Genomic DNA, 19,792 nt, shown 5'->3' with positions numbered 1-19,792 from the left:
ACCCCACTATCATCCTGACATTTTCACTGTTTACTATTTAAGTTTTCCTTAACTACTGGCTTCTTTTCTATTACTCTACAAAATAATGTTTTTCCCAATCTTAAAAAGCCTTCACTTGATTGTACCATCTCAGGTAGCTCTGATTCTATATCTCTTCTCCCCTTCCCAAATAAACTGTTTGAGAAAACTTCTACAAGCAATGCTTATATTTCTGCTCTTCTGACTTGATTCTAAACCTAATGCAATGTGGCTTCTAACCTGATCATTGAACTTACTCCAAAATTACCAATGATTTCAGTGACCAAATCTAAAAGGTCTTTTCTCAGTCCTCACCTTTCTTGACTTTTCTACAATTTCTGACACTTTTAATTACTTTCTTCTATTAGATAGTTTTAATTCTCCAGGTCATCACGATGCTACTTACTACTGGTTCTCTACTTGACCACTGCTTCTCAGTCTCCTTTGCTGGTTCTTCATCCACACTAAATCTATGTGTTCCTAAGACTTTATCTAGGTCATCTTTTCTTTTTTTACACTGTCTCTCTTGGTGATAATTCAATATTTAACTCTTTTCAGAGGACTCACTAGATATCCAATCATAACCTCTTTCTTGAGTTCTAGTCTCACATCACCATTGCCTTTTGGACCTCTTGAATTGTGTATCTTGAAAGCAACTCAAAACATAAGGTAGTCAAAACAGAACTTATTATATCCCCCAATCCTATCCTCTCTTCTTACTGCCAAGTATAGCATCATTTGCTTAGTCACCAACATTTAAAATCTTTGTATCATCTTAGACTCCTTTCCACATATCCAATATGTTGCTAATTTTTAAAATTTCTACTTTCACAATGTCTCAATAGGTCCATTTGTCTCTATTCTCCATACAACCCCTTGATGCAAATAATTTAAGTCTGACCACATCATTTACCTACTAAATAGACTCCAATGTTTCCCTATTATCTCTAAAACAAAAATATACTCCTGTTTGGCAAGCCCTTTATAACTTGTCTCCTTCCTATCTTCCTATATTTTACTTTTCCCAATGCATATTCTTTTAGATCTAGAATATCTGCTTTCTTGTCTCCATACCATTTATGTCCACTGGCTTCTCAAGCATCCTTCAAAATTTAAGTCCAATCCCACCTCCCCCAGGAGTTCTTCCCCAGTCTTTTTCTACCTCCTCCCTTCCATATCCCAGTGCTACTTTATTCTGTTTATTAGAGTACAGAATATTTACTATAAGATACACACACATATGAAATATATGCAAAGTATTGGGAGAGTATTATCAATCGTGAAATGTTTCATGTACAAATGATTATTAAGATGAATTGTGAAGGAAATGAGGGCCTATAAGAGGTAAAGATGAGTGAATAGGGAATGCATTTCAGGCACTGGGCTTGGTTTTTGAAGTGGGAGATGAAGTGCTATGAAGGAAGACTTAAGAAGGGCTTTATACTTAAGGACAGATAAGACCATCAGATATACCCAAGATCATATATTGCTAAAATAGATTTCAAACCTGAGTAATCATGGGAGAATATACTTCTATTCATGCAAGTATATTTGATTTGAAACTTTTATTAAATATTTGTCAAACACTAGGCAACTTCTGAAATAAAATGTTACTATAAGTATGTTACTTCTTTACTATCATTATTACAGCACTAAATTCACAATACTTTAAAAGGTGATAATTATGGTCTAATTACATTTTTACTTGTGGACAAATGTTTAATATTTAGTTTTATTTCCTTATCTGTCCTAATTTTTTCCCCTTGCCATATGGGAAACTTCCAAGATCTGGCAAGATAGTACAGGCTGTGGATGAACAGGTTTCTTTGACTCATCTACATGGATCAAATAGGAAAAATAAAGGAAAAGGGTGGAGGTTAGCTTTAACAACAACCAAAAAAAATGTGACGTGCTCTTCTGGTACTGAGTGAGTAATGAACCTGGCATTCAGCCTTACCACTAGGCCATGGAGTTCCAAGCATGCCAAACCTGCCGACTCAGCTTTCTGGAAAGGAAAAGTGGAAGATTTTTCAAATAGAATTGCAGGATTCAGACTTAGAATGGATTTTTTGAAATGATATAGTTCAATTTCCTCACTTTACAGATGAGGAAAATAATGCTCAGAAAGAAGATATTAAGCAAAAAAATATATGGCAGTATCCAGGAGCTGCCCATGCTCATGCCAGCAGAGCGTGTGTAACTTCAGAAATGCTCCCAAACGTTTTGATTTAATAGAGCTGGCAAAAGCAGTGTCACTAAAAGTACTTTAAAGAATAAAGAATCTTATGATGCCTCCCTTTTGCTTTTGAACTCCTTGTTATGGGAATATAGAATCAAGATCCCAGTTTATATCTGATCTGATTGACATATTGAAAAGGCTATGTTAAAGTAAGTACAAGTCAGAAATTGGAGTCTTTTCATTCCTGGTAGAAATTTTTCCCCCTCTTGAGACATTGATCTTACCTCCACATACACACACATATACACTCTCTGTCTCTGTCTCTGTCTCTCTTTGTCTGTGTGTGTGTGTGTATATGCAACAAGATGATTCCTTTGTTGAGAATAAGAAAAAAGTTATTTACTGCTTTGGAAGGTTGGGATTATTTTACTGTCTGACCTAAAATATGAGCAGAAATGAAGCTGTTAGTCCTCCCCCCACAGTTTCTATTGCACTGAGCACAGGAAAAGACCTAATACTGACTCCAGAGTACACTAGGTGTGCGAAATCAGCACAGCACAGTTATGCAAATCATGTGTGCAACTGACACTGCTTGTGTAATGCTCAGTGTAATCCACCTCCACCAGCCGCCTCCAGGAAGGAAGGAGGGGCAGAGGGTGGGGAAAGTTCACACTTGGGAGATCAAACAGTGAGTTGGTCAGATGCCAGTGCTACAGATCAGGTGAAAACAGTTCCTTCTCATGGAAAGCCTCCAGGACAAATTTTACTATACTCAATATAGGGTTATTACAAGGCAAGCATTGAGACACACATGGACTGACTTCTGAATCAGTACAAGCTGAGCCACTGGTGTTCATTAGTAAGCTAGCCCTAGATTACTCTAATACTATTATAGCTGCTAAATAATATAAAAAACAGAAAAATTATAGAAAATAGTTCTGTTAATAAATGGTTTTTAAAATATTATTATCTTTTTAAAAAGCTGCCTGTCATAATCTACTAGTCATGTGCTATATTGACTCTTTTGTGTTAAAATATTCACATAAAACAGACAATAATATAGCTTCCAGTAACTTCCTCATTCTAAAAAGGCTATAAAGGGCTTGTATTTATATTCTAAAAGGGCTTATAAGTTTCAGTAATGTCCATGTTTTAAAAGGTCTACAGGTCTCTTGTGGTATTTCTTCTTTCAAGTACATCAGAAAATGGATGATATAGTTGAGAAATCCTGCACAGCACGCTGAAGCAATGACAGAAGGGAGGAATAGGGAATATAGGAATGACACAACTTATCTTAATATGGGGCTATTAATAACATCATGCTCTCACTAAAAAACTTTCAGTGACTTTCTACTGCTCAACAAATGAAGTTCAAATATCTCAGCTTATTTTTCAAGAACTTTCACAAGTTGGTTCCAACCTACTTTTCCTTGCCTTATCTTAGACTGTTCTTAAAATTTATATGCCAGCTAGCATGGACTACTGATCTTTCCAAATGACTTGGCTATCTCTCATAAACAGAATGTGTTTCATTCCCCCAACTTCATCCATCATAATTTTTAAAAAATCCTATTCATTTGCTGACTTTTTTATAGTATTCTCTTTTACATTTCAGAAAGAAGGGATAATGCTTACTTCCACAGAATTTATTTCAATTCAAACAATGAACGTTATGCAATTCGCCACTTTTTTTCTTTTTCAGTTAAGAACTTAAGTAAAATCCTTCTTCCTCTCCTGTCTTTCAACTTCTAAAAGAAGTTTTTTTCGTTCATTTTTCATTCATTCATTTCATTAATTCATTTATTCTCTTATTTTTCTGTATATATTAAACTTTTATTTTTTGGTACATGGTCCTCATACTTATTTATTCCTTCTTTAGTCTCTGTTCCACATGAGATTAAAGCTTTGAAAGTATCTACTTTGAGTTTCTTCTAAACAAGTTCTATATTATTGCCTTGTCGGTTGGCTCATTCTCCCCTTTTTTTCTATTGTTTTAGTAGTGTCAATTCCTGCATGGGTCATATAACTATGGTCTCATGATAGAGATTTTCTTTTGTTTCTGATTTTGCAGTCCATTTCTCCCCTCAAGAATTTCCCATGATCAAATCATTTACCATTTTCAGTGATTTCTTCTCTAAGAACCCATGCCTCTTACTCTTCTGATTATCGGTGTTCCCTATGGGCTCTGCTTCCCTTGAGGATACAACATTCTCTTAGAAATTGTTGCCTCTCTGAGGACAAATCCTTGCATATTTTTACTCACTGTAAGGTGTTCATCTCCTGTTACAGATTATTTCTCTCCTCTGTGAATATTCTTCCAAGGGATCTCCTTCACCAATGAATCAAGATTTTCCTCTTTCTGTCTCCTATTTCAATCCTTCTAAATTGCCCCTTCATCCATTCTTCTGTAGCCCCCTCTTTTTTTCCTGTCAAATCATTCAAAATCAGGAACTAGTACAAATTTGCACAACATTCTTAAGGAGCATGGGACCTTTCCATTTAACCTGCAGCTCAAAACTCCCTTTTGTTCTTGAAAAGAGAAATTATTTTAATTTTATTTGTATTCCTTTGCTTAGCACAGTGCTTTACACAGTGCTTAATTTACTTTCTTCATTTATTTCTGAGAGAATACAGGAACTATTTTCCCTTCATTCTTTTTTTTTTATTATTTAATAGCCTTTTATTTACAGGTTATATGCATGGGTAACTTTACAGCATTAACAATTGCCAAACCTCTTGTTCCAATTTTTCACCTCTTGCCCCCCCCACCCCCTCCCCCAGATGGCAGGATGACCAGTAGATGTTAAATATATTAAAATATAAATTAGATACACAATAAGTATACATGACCAAACCGTTATTTTGCTGTACAAAAAGAATCAGACTCTGACATATTGCACAATTAGCTTGTGATTCCCTTTATTCTTTAGCACTGACTTGATTATGGTACATGATACATTTTCCTCTATTTTCATTTTCCCCCTGATGAATTTTGCAGGTTGTTGCAATTCTTGTTGGCTGTTCCTGGAATATGGAAGGTGATAAGGTTCCACATTAACTGAGAGAATGTTGAAGGATTGCTGTATACCTATGTAAGGGATGGAGCTGATGCCACAACTTCTAGGAACAAATGTGTGTGGCTTCAGACATTATTTAAGTAAGGTAGGTAGCAATATAGAAAAATTTTGCAAGTTAGGATATAGGAAAGCTCTTTCCCTAATATGGCTCTGATTTACAACTGAAATCTCATTTCAGTCTCATGTATAAGATCTAATTTACTCTTGTAAGTTCTCTGTTATATTCTAATCTGTGCAACTTCTGTGAATATATCATATTCTAAGTCATAGAGACTTTATGATCTATATCAATGACAGGAATCTCCACAATGAAAAAAAAAATAAGTCAGATACACGAAGTATCCAATAATCTGACTGAGGGAATCACTTCTTTAGAATTAAGAGCAATCATATGGAAAAAAACAGTATTTCTGGTGAATCAATATTCTTATCCAAGTAAGAATACTGAAAACTATAATATGTATCATATATTCAACAAAGAAGGCAAATCACCTTTATATTAATCTAAACTAACACTGCTTTTGAAAACTATTTTCTACTGGTATAAAGAAACATTCCAAGTCCTTTTTTTTAAAAACTAGCTTTCCTCTTTCCTCTCAGTGTCTAACACAGTACATGATACAGGACCTAATCGTTTGTTAACTGACTGACATTATACTAAAGGTGAATGAGCCATGCATATTATTATAATTATATTTACTCCTCTGAAAGAGGAGATAGTTTCAAGGAAAAAGTGCTTTATAAGCTCTAAAAAGTATGATTAACAAGAAGTTAAAGAGTATAACCTCACACTTACATAATGTTTTATGATTTTCAAAGTGCTCTCCTCATAACAATCCTGTAAGGTAAGTAATAATTATTATCTATCTTGAGGCAATATAGTATTGGATAGTATGCTAGCTGCTGATGTTAGGAAGATGTAGGTATAAATTCTATCTCTGACATTTACAAGCTATGTGACATGTAGCTTTTTTTAGTTCATTCATCTGTAAAATAAAGATAATTAAGTCGGTAGTGCCTTCTTATTTAACAGGGATCTAGTGAGGCTAGAATAAAATAAGAATGTATAGAGTAGATTTCAGACCTTAAGGTGCTGTAGACAAATGCCATCTTCCTCAGTATTACCACCACCACCACCACCATTATCACCACCGCCATCACCGCTACCATCATTTTTATAATATATTTTTTCACAGCTTAGAAAATTCAGTAACTTGCTGATGGTCACAAAGCTAATCAGTTCTGGAACTAGGCTTAAGAAAAATAGCAAATTTTCTCTAGAGAAGAAAAAATGTTATTCTGTTGCTTCTGTGTTATATTGGAATCAATCTAATCCAGCAACTACTTGAAGACTTGAAAGTGGTGAAATTTATTTAAAAAACTAAAATAAGGGCAAAATAGCTGCTATTTCCATCCATATCAACATTATATACTACAAATCACTTGACCAAGAAAAATTACTATAATCACACTGCCGAGTGACTTGCCAGGCAGTTAGTAAGGAAACATTTTTTATGTGTTTTGCTACGTTTCAGGCTCCATGCTAAGCTGTGCGTATAGAAAGGCGAAAACAGCCCCTTCCCTCAAAAATGGTAAAATATTACATATCAACTAGTATTCTATAAGGCTGGATACTACTTAATATGCAAGTAATATAATGGCATAAGTTAGCAGTATTATCACCAAATTTGTCAAACAATAAAAAATTAGGTACAAAGGGCTTAAAACTCTAATCAGATGTCAATTTTTAAAAAATCACAACTATAAAATAAAGAGAATTGTGGAAAGAAGCTAAATTTTCTGATGGAATATCAGAAACTAAATATTAACTATTTAATGTTACTATAAAAATAATACCACAAAATAATTTATTAAATTCATTCTAATAAATAAATTGTACAGTAATTACCACATGCCTAGGATCACAGTATTTAAATCTTAAGGGATGTTTTAGATCACCTAATCCAGCCACAACACTATACAACTTTACATTTTGCAAACCAGGGTTAAGTATGGAAATACCTGATCTAATGTCGCAATCGTAGTAAATAATAAAGCCACTCTATCCAAGGCTACTCAAAACATTCATGTTCATAAGATATTCAGTCTGTCACTTCACAAAATTCAAAAATGTAGTAAGCTTAGAAAAGGGATTTTAAAAAAAGAAAACATATATACTATCACAACCAAAACTTCAAAATAAAATGGTTAGAGAACAAGATCTAAAGGAAAAAGTAAATAAGTTGATATTATTTAGCCTAGAAAGAATAAATGTTTGGTTAGCTCAATGTGGTGGAACATAGTATTGGTCAGCCAAAGTTTCATGTTCAGCCTCTTTATGACTCAAGTAAGTTAACTTTGTTCAGAAGATACAAACAAGAATCTTAGCCTAAAAACATGAAAATTGATGACAGAGGGACTGATCTAGAAAGTAACACAAATTATCTCCAATCCCTTATCACTATTGGAGAGGAAAACAAACAAACTTCAATGTAAATATCCAATTGATGTCACATAGGTAAGTTAGTACATTATTAGAGAAAAATGGCATTAATCATTCAATATTTATTGCTACTATATGTAAAACTCTGTACCATTTTGAAATGGTCTCCCCCATCTTTAAGAAAATTATAATCCAAAAGAGAGATGACAGTTGTTCAATTGACAGGAATATGGATGGCTTATTGTCTAGTTCTCCTAGGAAGGACATGATGGATTTAAATTAGATTGGATACCAAGAAATGGGGGAAACACCAAAGTAAGATGCTAAACATCAAAAATATCACAAAGCTAGGTAGTATAACAATGCCCACACAGGGCTTTAGAAATAAACTACAACTATATATATATATATATATGCATACCTATATGTGCATGTATGTATTTACATATATGTCTGTATAGATGTATATGTCTGTATGTATATATCTCTCCAAAGTAATTCAAGCCTATAATCCAAGATCCCTGTTAGATATTCATTGACTTAGAAAATGACAAATGACCATTATCTTCATTGTATTTTATTTTTATTTATTTTGTTAAAAATTGTCTAATGGCATTTTAATCTGACATTTTAAACATTTGGGGTTCTGTAAATTACATGTGAATAGTGGGCAGGAATCTGGCACAACTGGAATAAATGACTTCTGAAAGTTTTACTTTCTATTTACTTAAGAATCATGGCCCATGTCTTAAGAATCTCAGACAAAGCTAAAAACAAAACTATTTAATAATAGATATGAACCAGAAATCACAAATACTGAATGTAATTTTTTCAAACTCTGGATAAATTTTGCACATCTAAAATTGATAGCTGATAAAAAATTATAATTAGCAAAAAAAATACAAATAGGTTACAAAATTTACAAGGAAATTTTGTTTCAAAGACTACAAAAATCACTCCAAACTCATTCCTTTACAGAGATGGCAAGTCTAAGCATTTAATAAATTGAATATATTCAGACTTTTTTTGTATTTGTTAGTTTTTTGTAAAAAATAAACAACTTCTTTGTTTTCAAATGATAATCATCTCACAAGTTTTGTAACTATTAGATTTCAAAACCTGACATACATAATAAATGTGAGTTTTTCAAGTATGCATTGCATTTAGAGCAATATACTATGCTCTGGGAGAGACCCCCCCAAAAAATTATATATCACGCGATTCTTTCCCTCACGGAATTTAGCTGAGTAACAAAAACTTATTAATGAGTTGGTAATTTTTCAATCTTTTCAACTAACTATCTTTGATCATTAAAATATCCTTAATATTTTAGAAAATTAAAAAGATTAAGGATGATCAACAGTCTCACTTTTAAGAAAACAGGTTAACTTTCAAAATTATGTGAGTCCCAAAAGGAGTTCCTCTCCTTTTGCTATGAAAGCTGCTAAAGAAGAATGTATGGGAATACAGAATAATGAAATATGATCTGCATAAATGACAAAAAAGTAGAAACTTGTACTACATTATGTTGTAATGGCCACAGCAAGGTGAAATGCATAGATCACTGGACTTGAGGTTAAGAAGATCTGAATTCAAATCAGACCTCACTTAAATCACTTAACTTCTGTTGCTTCAGTTATTCCACTACAAAATGCTCATAATATCACATCTCTATCAATTGTACGATTATTGACAGGATCAAATGAAATAATATTGTAAAGCTGTTTAGTACAGTAGTTGGCATAATTGCTTAGTTTTTTTTTTTTCTTTCTTTATTTGAACAGTGTAATCATGGTACAATGTTTACAAGATGATAACGCCCACACTAATGTGAAAAATATCAAATTTAGAGTATATTAGGACCTTAGTAATTACTAGGGCTCAATATCTAACTGGGGCCAGGACTATCAACTCAGAACTCATTTGGGGCACAAATTGATGGTGAAATGTGAATTGCCCTGAATGGAAAGAGGCAAAGATGGCTTTTAAATCTAGTGGCTTTGAGATCTAGCCTCCATAGAAACTTTAATAAAGGGTGAAGAGTAAGAAAATGAGCAAAAGGGGAATATAAAGAAACAAGACAGAAATTAACAAAGCTCTGAAAAGGGAGAAAATTCAGTTAAAGCCCTTAAATGTAAACAGATAAGGATAAATAGGAAAGATCGCAGTATAAGGGGATATGGCCTCCAGATCAACTAAAAGATTCTATGAATGAATAAAGTAAGACAAAAGAAAATGAATAAACATCTAATAAGGGGGAAGACTTTGTCAATTCACAAGAGAACACAAAACTGCCGCAGAATGTAATCTAAATTGTTTAAAAGAGAAATAAGAATTATGAAAACAGAATTTGTCGTCTTTGTAGAATTTGACAAAAGAAAAATAATTAATCCACAATGGTAAATCTCATCAAAGAAATGAAAGAGAATAACTGATTGGAATGCAAATATATAGAAATTAAAGATAGCCTAGAGAAAAGCAAAATCAATAATGTTCATACCAAAAAAAATCTTCATATAAGCAAAACATATTGATCCTGAAGACATGATATATACAATTTAAGGGTTATAAATCTCCCAGAAGAAGACTCAAAAAAACTTGAACATCTTAATCCAAGAAATTATATGACAACTTTTTAGAACTTCTATACACAAAAAATAGACCTGATATATCATGGACTAATTTTGTCCACAGGTCAACCAAGCTTTTTTGTGCGACTAAACTACAGAATGGGAGGACACATAAGAGAGGAAAAGAGAAGAATAAACAGCAATGTGTGATGTCAAAGTTTAACAATGAAAGAAAAAACAACTTATTGGAAAAAAGAAAGACTACAGGAAAATGGGTAAGGATGTAAAGGGAGGAAATAAGATGAGGGAAAATGGAGAAATCTTGTACTAGTATTAAGAGAGAGTACCACAAGAGAATATTTTCATGGGAGAAAGACATATTCTAAAAAACATAAGGCATTTACAATGATAATAATCTTCAGGAATTTGGAATTTAGAAAGACTATTTTACCTACCTAAAGGGAAGGAGAATCGGAGGCAGCAGATAATCAGAAGAATCCAATGACATGGACCCAGAGAGAAATTTCATGGCAAATAGAAAACAACCATAACAACAACAAACATATAGGAAAGTAAAGGTTAAAAACGAACTTTACAATCAGGCACATAGGAATATCCCTACCAACATCCTCTTTATCAGCTAAACAGCTGCTAGTTCTAAGAGTAAGACATAGAGGAAAAGAAAGATGAAAAAACAAGGGTAATATCTCCAAGGTAATAGTGTTGAAATTGTTGGGAAAGCCAAACATTTTAAAAATAAGATTAGATATTTATATTTAAGCTTTAAGTTTTGTGGGTCAAATTCAAGTTTAGAGATAAGAAGAATCAGTGATATAGGCCACATCAATTTCCCAATCCCAATTACATAACTTTGTCATGATAATGTTTTGAAAAGGAAAATGTATATTTTTCATATGGAATGAAAATCTACATGACATATCCTATATTCTCAGGCCAATAAATGCCCAAATTTGGGATCTCCTACTTTCAAATCTGATTAAAATTTTTGCATTATGAATTTGAGTTGGTGTGGGCAGGGGAAGATAAAGGCTTAGAATATCATTCTATATTTTAATAAAACCTAAAGCTATCTTGGGGCTTTTATCTTGTGGACTTGTTTGCTAGTGTGTTTATCTAGTGTTTCTTTAAATAAAGAATATACAAGCTATTTACTTAGTTTTCAAGAACTTGGTTTTTTTTACATTTAAAATAATTAAAATCTTTACCATAAACATCCATGTTCTTTGATTTTGCTGCTGTTATCCTCTAACAAAGCAGTTGGTAGCACTATATGTATAAATTTGTGCTAACTAAAAATTCATGATTGCTATAAAAAAGAAAGTCTCTTTCCTCAAATCTCCCTGTAATTATTTGTCTACATGTTGTATATAGTGGAATAAAAGCTATTTGAAGGCAGTGGATCTTTTATTGTTATTGTTCTTTGATATTCCAGTATGTACCATGATGCTTTACACATTGTATATAATTAAAACTTTTTTTGTTGAAATGAATTGAATATATGTCAAGTCAAAATGAAATGAATTGCCATTCTAGGTAAATGAGAAAATCACATAGAGCTCATAGCTGTACATCTCAACAAAATAACAAAATGGCATAAATCAAGGAAATACATTAAAAATTAAATTCTTATTCTCACATAAAGAACATGACTAGAAAAATCTGTAGGAAAAAGTAAAATAACAATTTGTAAATTACTTATACTAAGAATCTGTATGTGAATAGAGGCAACTTGCTAAAAATGTATTTTTAAAAGAGTGCTGAAAATGTCTTGTTATTTGAAAACAAATCATATTTGCAAAGTGTCAAGATATTTTAAAATAACCTAATTATTAACAAATGCAATATATATGATAAAATAAATAAGAATTTTAATGTTGAAATAATCTATTAAATCAAATAGTCAAGTTTTGATTGATTTGAATCAACAATATAAAAAAGGAAAAAAGAAAGAAACTGAAAAAAAGTTCCTAAAAACCATGAACTCTTAACAGATATTACAAAGTATTTAGGGAAAATTTAATAAAGATTTTCTTCTCCCACTAATACCTTGCTTGTCAAATGAGATTTTATTTAGAATATTTCAAGATACATGTCATAAGTGAAATCAGAGAACTAATATCACAATAAGGAATAACAGACTTTAAGTATAAGACAATAAATAAGGTAATTATAAGGAAATATTGTTTAAAAATAATCTTGTTTGTTCCAATGTGTTTAATATATTTATAAAAACATTAAAAGGTAAAGTCCATTTAAGAAGAATTTTAGAAGAAGTTAGAGGTTACACATCCAATTAAAGTGTAATCATAGCATTCCCTATCAATTAGTTCCAAGTCTTAAAGGTTCCTTGATTGGAGAAAGAGAATTTCAGAGCAAGGGTTTCCTGCTTTTTTCCACCTTTGGTAACAGGAAAAAAGGGCAAATAAAAAGTCCACAAGGTTTGGGTTTGGAATTAATGAAGATTAGTTTATAGGCATGAATGGCTAGAACTAGCTTGTAGCAGGTGGTGAATAAATATCTTCTCCGTTCAACAGTAAATATGTGAAGCCTTTGACTCTACTCTTAGGCTGAAAGGATCTGCAAAGCTAAAGCAAGGCTTTTATTCATTAGCGTGCTTGCTTATAAAGGAGAATTTGAAGAAAGTCACAAGCAGATTTGAGAACAATCCTGAAGCACTACAAATAAAAAAAAAAAAATTAAGGCTTTCCTGACTGAAACAAACAAAAATAAGAGCCGAATTCACATAATAAAAAGCTATTAATACTTTATATATATATAATTTTATAATTTACATTTTCATATATCTCATTTTATAATTATTACTAACAGACGAGTCTAATGAATGAAAACTGCCCTATATAAATTTTGATTTACCCCATTATAAGCAAGTATATATTCTAGTAACTATAATCAGTATTTCCTATTTCTTTAAGATTTGAGTACTAAAATAAGTTCAATATTTAAAAGGACATCACCACTGAAGACTTTCTGAGCTGGATAGTATCTTAAGTATCACCTAATCCACCTCTCTAACTTAACAAATAAAAAACCAAATCCCTAAGAGGCTGTAACTTATCACCTGGTTAGACTTTAAAGTGAGAACTAGAATTCATGTCTCCTTCATCAGATGGTGATTTGGACGAACCGATGCAAACACTGCCGCCCTACAAGCTGTCCTTTACAACCGAGTTGGTGACATCGGCTTTATACTATCTATAGCATGACTAATGATTAACAGCAACTCCTGAGACATCCAACACATCTTCATAACAAACGTCGACACTGACTTTCTTCATCACTACTCTTTCAACTATGCTTATACTTTTCCTTCTATAGAGATATATTATTATTTCTAAAGTACATTAAAATATCTACAGCCTTATACCAGTCTATTTCTGTAAAATTTAGAATTTAAATATAAAGGTATATTTCTCTATAAAATATAATAATAAACTTAAGTAGCTTAATCATACATTTTATCCTTTATTTTTCTGCCACGGTTTTGTTCAATTAAATCAAGGCATCACCATTTTACTCATGGACAGGAACAATTACAGTTTTAGCACTGCAAAAGGGAATAAGAAAGAGGAAGAGAAGATAGCATTGGCTTTAATTCACAAATTTATTAAGTAATGATGATCATCATAACATACTAACAACACACATACTTGAACAATGCACTGAGTGCATTTATTCTAATGAAAAGAATGTTGAGAAACAATGGTGATGTTTATTGTGTTAGTAATTAAAGTTAAGTTAAACCATGTAAAGTGAGAGATAAATTGTAGAAAAACAAAAAAAAAGCCAAATAAATGAAATAAAGAAAAAAGACACCATAAAAAACAAAAATTTCAAAATCTTTTACAATACAAACAGGGCTATATTCAAAGTGTTAATAAGATTATAAAAAAACCTAATCTATCAATATACCAAGCATATATCTTGAAAATATATATTTCACCAATAATTAGGAAACAAACTAGTACCAAAGAACAAGTCTGAAGCTTGAGCATCTGTTTTGGCTTCACATGTAGAATAGGCATAATTATAAGTATCATGTCTATATCAGAAGAGCATATCAGGAGCAGTAAATAACAATAAAGTATTCTAAAAGTGTAACAATAAAGTATTCTAATTCTACAAACTAAAAGTAATCACATTTTAAAGGATATGATAGAGGCAAAAAATATGTATCCTATTTTATGCAACAACTACATTTCTGTATTTGATTTGAATTACCAAAAATAATTTACTGACTTATTTCTATACAAGTTAGTACATTATTTTTGATAATTCAAATCAAATAAAATAAAATAGGTGAATGTGTCCAAAAGAAATCCATGGTGACTAACTACTTTAAAAAAAAGTGAATGTACTTGAAACAATCAGTCTTTTCTTTATTCTTATTTTTATAAGATGAAAATTTTCTGCAATTTTTTCTTGAAATTTTGAAATTTAGGATTTCTTAAATTAACTACATCCACATGTAAAATGTTATATTTTAGAAATGCACTTGGCAGCTTAAAACAGATAGTAGAGCAAAATAATTTATTCAAAGCATATTACTTTTCTTTACCTCAACTTTCATTTTTGCTTTTCTGACATCAGACCATCCCAAAATTAAAGTGTGAACGTATTGTAATTCCCTTACATTCATGTTAAAAGGCCAGGTACAGCAGGAAAAATCTTTAAAATGTAATATAAGCATTACTTTACAAACCACAGCACTTGTCATTTTAGATAAAAACAGTACTTCCCTCATCTTTCTACATTAAAATTAAAATTTAATGTGCCATGATGGACAGGAATATATAAAATGAGCATGACAGGATTCTTTATTAATTTTCTTACTCTAACTTCTTTGTTGAGGCTGAACATGTTAAAAGGCAAATGAGATTCATTCAGTCCTGTAAGTACAAGCTGAAACTAGTTTAAAAAAAAAAAAACCACTGAGCTATGTTTTTTTTTCTTCCTAGCATTACTGGAATTAAGTACTCATTCTCTATTTTTATGATGATGTATGAAGCCGGAAAAAGATACAGATACACAACCATATATTGACAGTGGTTATAGAGCCAAAGACTCACATAACTAATATAACTGTGCTTTTAACAGCTAATTTTCTGATGAAGAGCATTTTAATGTTTATCAGTAGCACTGATGCAGTGCTCAACTCCTATTCAGATGGTCACCTGTGCCTTGAGTTAAAGATGAAACACCAGGGCTTTTTCCCCCCTCTGTATGGTAGCTAGATGGTGGCAACTCTCTCTTATTTCACTAAGAGGTTTACAGTTATCTTGGATTGACTATAACAATTTCTCTGAAATAAAAAAGGCCTTAGAGTTTTGCATAACCTATACTTTTTTTTTTCTTATTTCACTTGCCATGAATAACAGCATTTCCAGCTGATATCGTTCACTTGGGCTGCTCATCTTATTTTTTAAAAAAAAGCAAGAAGGGAAAGAAGGAGGAAAGGAAGGGAGGAAGGCAGGGAGGGAAGGAAGGAAGAAGAGAGGGAGAGAGGGAGGAAGGAAACAAGGAGAACTCTGAATGCTTTGATTGACTTTTCAAAGAATATTTAATTTGGTGAAGTATATTCTCATAATCACACTGAGAGTAAGTCAATATCATTTTTACTGATGAAGAAAGTAGAAAGAGAAATTTAATTGCTGAGGTCACACAGCTAGGTCCCCAATTTCCCTGTTCTGTGCTTTTTGCTCAGACCCTTTAGGTCTACTAAACATGTCCACAGCACACAATCTATTTACTTCTTTTTTATTTAATGGGTATACTGGCCAGATTTATTTCTTAAAGACCCTGCCTTAAAGCAAAACCAGTCTGATTCTCCAGATCTATATTTTACCACACACTTAGAAAGGAAAAGTGAGGCAGCCCTCTCTCACTTAAATCCAATTTCTTTACTTCATGGTATCACCTCCCTGATGTCATGGTTTTCTGAGAACAAAGGACAAACAACAACAACAGTATAGATGAAGCACCATAGTAATATAGTTCAATAGTCACCTGACTACACACCAAGTTTTAACTAACTGTATTTTCTATAGTTTTTTTTCTTCTTTTGCTTTTAGCTCTTCTTTGAAGACAGACCATTTTATGACTTAGATAAGTTTTGTCACTTTATAGGAGCTATTCAAGAAATTTAGTTGCTGATAGAAATGTATTAGGACCATCTGGAAAAGTGACTGAACTAATCTCATGGCCACTGATTTGGATGAAGAATTAAGGGAACAAGTAACCTGAGGGAACTTACCGGAGTGTGTCCTGAGGTGTCCTGTGAGGGCGTCCCTTCTCCGACAGGCATAGCTGCAGAAGGGACATTTGAACGGCTTTTCCCCAGAGTGCAACTTAATATGTCTCAGTAGGTTGCCCTTCTGAGTGAAAGAAGCTCCACACTGGTTACAGTGGAAGGGGCGCTCACCTTTAGGAAGGGAGAAATTAGGAAGGCATTAAAAAAGTTATGGTACCGTGATTCAAGTCCAACACATTGCTAACTCGTACCATTTCTCCATGCCAAAAGTTTGTTGTAGACTCTTTTCCGATATGAGTTTTCCAAATGTCTCCTTAAAATGTAGGACTGGATCATGGTAGGATTTCAAGCTTCACATCCATGACATTTTTCCTCCTCATATAAATTCAGTAGTGCTCCATTGCTTCGACTAAGGCTAGGTCTACCAGATCGAAAAATTTTATTAACCTGACCATTCAATTTAGTAATGCAACTAACATAACTCAAGTTTTTCATTGAATTCATAGCATTTTTATTAGGAAGCAATATTAAAGAACATTTGGTCATATCCCTTCTTTTTATAGGTAAAAGATGTAAAGTCCAAAGAGATTAAGGGGTTTTCTTTCACAAGGTTGTAGTAGGTGCAGATGAACTCTGATTCATGGTGCAGCACTAGTATCACTCAACCATGTCATCATGCAGGCAGAAAGCCTCCTGTGTATGCCAGTTTATGTAAGTTATGTGGAACCTTGGCCCCAAATGACATATTTAAAATTCATTTTTCACTTCTAATGATTTTAATGACTGAAAACAAAACAACTTCAGCAATAATTCCATTATGAAAACCTGTCACTAACAACTCTTTGGCAAATTTGTGTCATCCTTATGTAGAAGACATAGAGACAAAAAGAAAAATATTAAAAAAACATTTCCATACCTGGCATACTTACATTTTTCCATTATAATATAGCTTTTCTTTGTGGAAACTCTGATGTAATATTAACAACCTTAGGTTTATTGTACCTCGATCTATTATTGTGAGTTGACTGTCATTCACTGGATCAAGTATGAAACATGCTTGTTGATATTAGTACAATCAAATAGTATCTGACTATCTGGGTGGTTTCTTCTGCATTAGAATTCTGTGCTGTATGCCCATGGAATAGTCTTGTGCATTAACTAGATAGTAAGTATAGTAGCCTCATGTCTTTGGCATATAACACTAAAGGCCTGAGCAATACTAATTTTGTTTTACAAAGTCAATTATGGTTATATCTTTAATAATATTTCTAAGGTCCATCTCCAGTTTCTTGAATATCACTGTGTAAGGAGTCACAGGACCGTGACAAATGTCAACAAAACACCTCAAATTATTTTGATAAATAGGCAAAAATGGATTAATGAATACTTAAGCATCTATTAAGCACTTACTAAGTGTAAGGCACTATCTTGGGCAATGGGGATACAAAGAAAAAAATGTATATATCCCTTGCCTTCAAGAAGCTCACATTATTTTTGGGGAAACAACATTTATATATATAAGCATAAATAACAAATACAAAGTAATTTGGTGGGAAGGGAAAGGTAGTGGGAGTAATGGTAAGAAATTAGTCCCTACAGTAGAATAGGCTGGAATTCAGAAAAGATCTCATATAGGAGGTAGAATGTAACCTGAGCTCTGCGGAAAATTAGAGATTCTAAGAGGGAGAAGTAAGGAGAGAGGGCAATGAAGGAATGGAGGGAAAGTTTCTACAAAGACCAAAATGGCCTATTGTGTATGAGGAAAAGCAAAAGAACAAAATTAGCTGGATCTTTGTATGGGAAGGAATATCATGAATATAAGGTTAGAAAGGAGCAGAAATGTTAAAAAAATGTAAATGCAAAAGGATTTTCTTTTTTATTTTAAAGAAAAACAGCATGCTACTGATGTTTATAAAGCAGGGAAGTGCTATGGCAAGGGTCATTTTAGCATCTACATAAAACATCAATTGAAGAGGGGAGACATCTGAGGAAGAAAAACCAATCAGAAGACTTTTGCAGTAGTCCAGGTACATGATGATGATGTCTAAGCAGTATTGTTGTATGAGAATGAAAAAGAAAGATATGAGAGATGATGTCAATAAGATAAGATGCATGGGAAAGTGAGAAGCTGAAAATGACAAAACTATTGAAATGCTGGCATTTTAAACCTGTCAACCTCCATTTCTAATTACAAATAAAATTATCTTCTTAAAACTCTTCTTCACACAAATGCTAACTAATATTGTCATATAATTGTCTAATTTGCAATGAAAAGTGAATAGAAACATTTTGGCTCAAAACAAGATCATCTGCTTTGGACTTCTCTATTAATACCTTGAAAAATAATTTCATTAATTAATGTAACTAATTTTGCATTTCATTTTTTAAAAATGTAACTGTTCTAAGAGATTTACAGTAACCGGGCAATTTTATACTTAGAGCTAAAAAAAAACAATATGAAACCAATCAGTTCCTAGATATGGATTGTTTTTTTAGTTTATCATTTTAAATTTCAGTATATAAAAAGAAACACAAAAAATTACTTCCTTTTGGATGATCTGAACCATTTCCACATTTAAAGATAAATCATTAATTAGACACTGAGTTGCCTTTTCAAAGTTTCACTTTGAGTTGTTTAAATATTATTTTAAAATTTCATCTGGAACATATATAGCATTACAATGAAACATTACAGTGAACATATATAGTGCTACAGTGAAAAATAACTGGATAAAGACATCTTTAAATATGTTTCAAATTTCATGGAAGTTTGAGGCTTGAAGATTCTATGATTCTGAGAAAGTAAAAGTTCTGAAAAGGCATGTCTGTAGTTATTTCCATGTATGTGTATGTTCAGGCCAAGTCAACTACCAAATGTAAGGAAATGCAAGCACTTTGGACTAATGCTTATACGTGTTGACAATATATAATTATCTTCCTAAATAAGATACATTGGGTTATGTCATTTCTTTAGGTTTTGGCATACTTTTTAAACTATTATTTTTATCCCACAGTACACACTTTTGGAAGGATGTAGCCACTTAACTTTTTTCTAATAACTGTGGGGGCAATGACTAATTTCTAAATTTCTTGATTCAAGCTAGGAAATCTGACTATCTTTGGAGTTATGTCACCACCTTAAAATATAAATCCCTTGAATGTAGGAATGTAGGAATTCTTTGAATTTGTATCCCTAGAATCCACCACAGGAGCTGG

General features: G+C 32.4%; 1 protein-coding gene across 5 annotated transcripts in view; it reads right to left on the bottom strand.

Annotated features, from left to right (window-relative positions):
* The window catches only part of IKZF2 (IKAROS family zinc finger 2), a 190,821-nt gene that overhangs the window by 24,899 nt on the left and 146,130 nt on the right, over nt 1-19,792 (bottom strand). For 4 of the 5 annotated variants that reach the window (XM_031958108.1, XM_031958107.1, XM_031958106.1 and 1 more), the window contains exon 5: nt 16,580-16,747. In XM_031958108.1, the coding sequence (XP_031813968.1) occupies nt 16,580-16,747 (168 nt within the window). Of the gene's footprint in view, nt 1-16,579; nt 16,748-16,827; nt 18,012-19,792 lie in introns of those variants that run through there. The other variant, XM_031958110.1, reaches the window with a different exon arrangement.

The sequence above is a fragment of the Sarcophilus harrisii genome, chromosome 3, assembly GCF_902635505.1.
Source record: "Sarcophilus harrisii chromosome 3, mSarHar1.11, whole genome shotgun sequence".
Classification (NCBI taxonomy): Eukaryota; Metazoa; Chordata; class Mammalia; order Dasyuromorphia; family Dasyuridae; genus Sarcophilus; species Sarcophilus harrisii.
Note: the sequence above shows the minus strand (reverse complement) of the source record. Positions and strands in the feature narration are given on the sequence as shown.